We start from the raw sequence: 5,235 nt of genomic DNA on the forward strand, positions 1-5,235 counted from the left end.
CAAGATGCCAGCATGGATTTGAGACATGTGTGCCCTGTATGTCTGGTGTGGGATCACCTGGCCTTAGCAATGCATTTGGATTAGAATCAAACCCAGAGTCTGAAATACAGTATAAAGGACATGCTGCCCTGTGTGTCTAATCCTTACAGACAAGTGCTGGGTTTCTGCATTTCCTAAATGGAAACACATGTGCTGCTAACATAGAACTATGTCTGTGGCATTTGTTAGGTCATGCTGCATGTGCATGATTTCCAGACACAAGAGAATAAATGCAAGTGTGTCAGCATGTATTTTGCAGGTGATTATGTGGTGACATATTCTGTGAACATACTTGTAGCATTGTTTTGGGGTGGTGGGTAGGGCAGCTAGGGATGGAGATGGATCTCACAGTGCAGCTAGCAATGGAGATAGGTCTCACAGTCATTGTAGAATAAAAACCAAAATCCACCTTCTGGTCCATAGTAAGCACTTAAGGAATGAATACTGAATGAACAAACATTGAGAAGCTGAATGAATGAATGTTTGCATAATGAACACAGGGTGAAAGACCTGAGAATTTGGTGGAGTTTGGGCATTCTTGGCACTCTCCCTTGAAAAAGGAGGCTGGGCAAGGGGGGCTGGGAGATACACTGCCAGTCATGCTGTAGCCCATCACCCCTGAATGGCTTTGTGCCCATTCCTAAGAAAGTAGAGAAGTAAGAGGGAATCCTAGCCCTGCCCCTCCTACCTTCTGGCACCCAGAGTCTCAAGAATTGATGCTCTTCATTAAAAAAACCATACTATCCCATGTATATACCTAATCCCCTAATTTCGTCCAGAAAGGAGTTAAGTGAACTATAACACAAAATAAAATGAAAAATTTTAAAAGATGAGAAGATAAAACAAAGGGGAAACCATAGCAGAAGAGAGATGAGATCAGGAGAGTAGGCAGGCTTCTTTGCAGGGGTTCACTAGCCTTCTGCAGCCAATATCCATGGCTTCCATAAGGGTATGAAATACATTTTTTAAGTTTTTCAGAAGCAGCCCAATTATTCCAGGAACTGATTCCAGGGAAATACAGCCTGTAGATTCTCTGTGTGCTCCTGGGAACAACACTCCTAGAGTAAAGTCATTTATACAAAAGTAGGAAAAAAAGTTTACTACACAAGCATCTCACACCCTGTAGGTGAGAGAAGAGGGAGCAGGAATTGGCCCTACTTCTCTGGAGGACAATTGCCAGTTGTATCAAAATTTTACATACTCTTTGATCCAGAGTTACACTCGTTGGAATTTATCCCACAGACATATTCACATTTACTTACTCAAGGACTACAACAACGATGACAAGCAAAAGGTTGGAAACTTCCTATACGCTAATGGATAGGGGAGAAACTTACCTCCCTTACAGTGGAGTACTATACAGCCTTAGAAAAGAATGACCAACCTCTCTGTTTGGACATGGAGCAATCGCTCAGCTATTATAAGCGGGGGGAAAATTCTATTGCAGGACAGTGTGTATGCTTGCAATATGCATATTTTTTTTTTCTTAAAGAATACAGAGGAAATTTAGACGTGGCTACCTCAGGAGGGAGGTGAGTAGAGAAAAGAGAGACTTTTACTTTTCAATTTATAATATACCCTTCTGTGCTAATTGACGTTTTCTCTCACGATATGATCCTTTTAAATTTAAATAAGTATTTTTCCTAGAACAAGCTAAACAACAAAAGACTATTAAGAATATGAAAAACACACAGATGTGAGCAAATAGTGAATAATGGCAATAATCTACGGTTTATTGAGTGCCCCGTGCCTAGAATTTCATATGCTCTAACCCAATTAATCTTTATAGCAAATTTATGAAGTAGACGTACGTATCTCCATTTCACAGGTGGGGAAACTGACGTTCAGGGAGATGAAATGACAGAGCTAGAAGGTGGCAGAGAGGATTCGAACCCAAACTGTGGAATCCCTAAGCCCACTGTCTTTCCCAACCGTCCTTTGGCCTCTCCCTCCAAGAGTCCTTCGGCCTCTCCCTCTTACTCTCCAAGTAAGTGCACTTACTTGACGTCCGGACCCACGCGACGCAGCGTCCCAGCAAGGCGCACCCGCGGTCCCGGCGCGCACGGGGCTCCACGCTCAGCGAGTGCGCGCGCACGCAGCGGCGCGGGCCCGGCGGCGGCTGTGGCGAAGACGTCACAGCCCGAGTTTTCCTTTTCGGGAGTCCCCGGTACACATCCTGTGTCCATGTTTGGGCATTTACGTCACGGCGGCTGGGCCGGGGCCTCCCGAAATGGCAGTGGCCCTGGGAGTCGGAAGCCCTGAGCCAGCGCCGCCGCTGCTATATAAGTGGGGGGCCCGCGGGTTGGGGGAGCCCGGCTGTGCTTTGGACAGGCGAGGAACCGCCACCCGAGGCGGGTCCCAGCGAGCAAGGGCGCCTCGGCCACCACCCCCCGCCCCCAACCCTTTCCCAGAGGTGAGAGCCCGAAGCCAGGAGCCCGAGAGCCTAGGTCTGCGAGGCGCTGGGCGCCCCGACTGTCGGTCTCCCGGCCATTCGTGCGCCCCCAAGCCCAGCGGGCGAGGCCCCCGGAGCCCCGCAGCCGCAGCCGAACCATGCTCCACCTTAGCGAGTTTTCTGGCCCCGACGCGCTCCTGGTAAAGTCCACCGAGGGCTGTTGCTCTGAATCCAGTACCGAACTGACCCGGCTGCCCGCCAGGGACCCACCCGCAGCCGCCGGCTATCCCGGAGGTAAGGAGCGCGGCCAGGGGTGCTCAGACGGCGGCGCAGCGCGGGGACGCAAGGTGCCTGAGAACAGGCAGGGACTGGGACGCTGGAGCTGGGCTAGGGGCGGAAGGAGATTCGGGGTCCTGTGTGTGCGCACCCCCAATGCCACCCGCACCAGGCCTCCAGCGCCTCCGCAGGAACCTGTGCGTGTATCAAGGCGTCCTTTTGCCTTTGCACGTGTGTTTTGCGTGTGCATGTTTGTATGTGCGTCTTGGGGCGTATGCTGGCTCCGGCTGGATCAGAATGTGCAAAAGGCACTTTGTGTGTGCCAGTGCGCACCAAGGGCTTCTTGCGTAGGGGCTGCGGGCTCCGAGGCACGGCCTTTGATGTGCGCGGAGCTGATTCCTGCTCCCTCCTCAGCAGGTGACTTCTTGAGCTGGGCCTTGAGCAGCTGCGGCGCCGGGGGGGACTTAGCCGACTCCTGCTTCCCGGAGGGGCCTGCGCCCACGCCTCCTCCCGGCCTCAGCTACAGTGGTAGCTTCTTCATCCAGGCAGTACCCGAACACCCGCACGATCCGGAGGCACTCTTCAACCTCATGTCTGGCATCCTAGGCCTGGCACCTTTCCCGGGCGCTGAGGCGGCAGCATCCCGGTCTCCTCTGGACGCCTCTTTTCCCGCAGGCTCCGACGCCTTGCTGCCGGGACCGCCAGACCTTTTCTCCCCGGATCTGGGCGCTACCGTCTTCCCAGAGGCGTTCTGGGAGGCCTCACCCTCGGCGGGCGCCCCCTCACAGTGCCTGTATGAGCCTCATCTCTCCCCACCCGACGTTAAGCCCGGCCTCCGGGCTCCTCCGGCTTCTCCAGCGCTGGACACTGCCTCGGCCTTCAAAGGTCCCTACGCTCCATGGGAGCTGCTCTCAGCCGGGGCGCCAGGGAGCTGTGGGTCACAGGGAGGCTACCAGGGCGCCCCGGAGGCCCGTTTCCCCCCGATGGGGGCCAAGATTGAAGACCTGCTGTCCATCAGCTGCCCCGCGGAGCTGCCGGCTGGCCCCTCCAGCAGACTGTATACCACGGGGGCCTACGATGCTTTCCCGCTGGCCCCGGGTGACTTAGGGGAGGGAACCGAGAGCCTCCCGGGGCTCCTGACCCCTACTAGTGGGGAGGGAGGGAGTAGCGGCGAAGGCGGAGAGTTTCTAGATGGTACGCAGCCGGAGCTTTCCCCGCTGGGCCTTCGCAGCGCCGGGGCGGACTTCCCGAAACCTCTGGTGGCGGACCTCCCCGGGAGCAGTGGCGTGCCTGAGCCTCCAGGACCGCCGCCGGTCCCATTCCCCACAGCCAAGGCGCGGCGCAAGGGGCGCCGGGGCGGCAAGTGCAGCGCACGCTGCTTTTGCCCTCGGCCGCACGCCAAGGCATTTGCTTGCCCAGTGGAGAGCTGTGTGCGCAGCTTTGCGCGCTCTGACGAGCTCAACCGCCACCTGCGCATTCACACGGGCCACAAGCCGTTCCAGTGCCGCATCTGCCTCCGCAACTTCAGCCGCAGCGACCACCTTACCACACACGTGCGCACCCACACAGGCGAGAAGCCCTTTGCCTGCGACGTGTGCGGCCGCCGCTTCGCGCGCAGCGATGAGAAGAAACGGCACAGCAAGGTGCACCTCAAGCAGAAGGCGCGCGCCGAGGAGCGGCTCAAGGGCCTTGGTTTTTACTCGTTGGGCCTCTCCTTCGCTGCGCTGTGAGGGTGAAATGGGTTTGCACATTGGGGCGCCGCAGTCCGGCGCGCACGAGAAAACCTGCCCACCCCTCCCCGCTCCTCTGCCCACTTTTTTCCGGCACGCCCTAGGGCGGGCCTCTGGTCCGGCTTCTAGTTCCCTTGAAGCGCCCGCCGCACACTCTCCATACAGCACTAGCTCCATGGACAGCTCCCGCGGTCCGGGCGTTGTCTTCCGAGTCAGCCGCGCTTTGGAGGGAAGTTCTCTCAGGCCACCCACTGAGTAGGCACTTCCCTGGGACTTAAGACACTCTTTTGTAATGGCGCACGCCCCACGCCCTCTCCTAGACCCCCAGAGACGGGCAGGGGCAGAGCCGAGCTGGTCTCGCGCGGGATTTTGTACAGCAATGTCGTTTTCAGCAGCCGTTGGTTGTAACGTTTTGCTTTGGGGTTATTTCCTTTTTTGTTGTCGTTAATTTTTGTAAAGCAGACGCTACTCTCAAGCAGTTAACAAAACTGTTTATTTTTGCAATTAAAATTATTGTGCTAAAAGCTTACTGAATCTGCCGTCCAAGCTCCTGACCATTTCCCCACCCACTCCCCCAGGAGTATATGTGCCAGAAGAGAAGGGAGATCCTCACGCTCATGGCATCATTACACACCTACCGTCAGGCACTTTGGCACGTGGTAGGCATTCAATAAATATGTACTGAATTAACGAATGAATTTAATCACAGCTGACCTAAGGGTTCAAGGTGTTTCTGGAACTTTCAGAGTGGTTGAGAGGCTTAGGTATTAAACATTGTGCATATATTATCCTCCTCAG

The 5,235-nt window shown here is 55.2% G+C and overlaps 1 protein-coding gene across 1 annotated transcript; it reads left to right on the top strand.

The window, feature by feature from the left end:
* The first annotated feature begins 2,109 nt into the window (after positions 1-2,109).
* EGR4 (early growth response 4) lies at positions 2,110-4,966 on the top strand. The gene is given in 3 exon segments (XM_007453364.1): positions 2,110-2,537; positions 2,540-2,725; positions 3,125-4,966. Coding segments are annotated over 3 exon segments (1,767 nt in total). The 5' UTR covers positions 2,110-2,269; the 3' UTR covers positions 4,438-4,966.
* The last annotated feature ends 269 nt before the right edge of the window (positions 4,967-5,235 follow it).

Source organism: Lipotes vexillifer, unplaced genomic scaffold (assembly GCF_000442215.2).
Source record: "Lipotes vexillifer unplaced genomic scaffold, Lipotes_vexillifer_v1.1 scaffold253, whole genome shotgun sequence".
Classification (NCBI taxonomy): domain Eukaryota; kingdom Metazoa; phylum Chordata; class Mammalia; order Artiodactyla; family Lipotidae; genus Lipotes; species Lipotes vexillifer.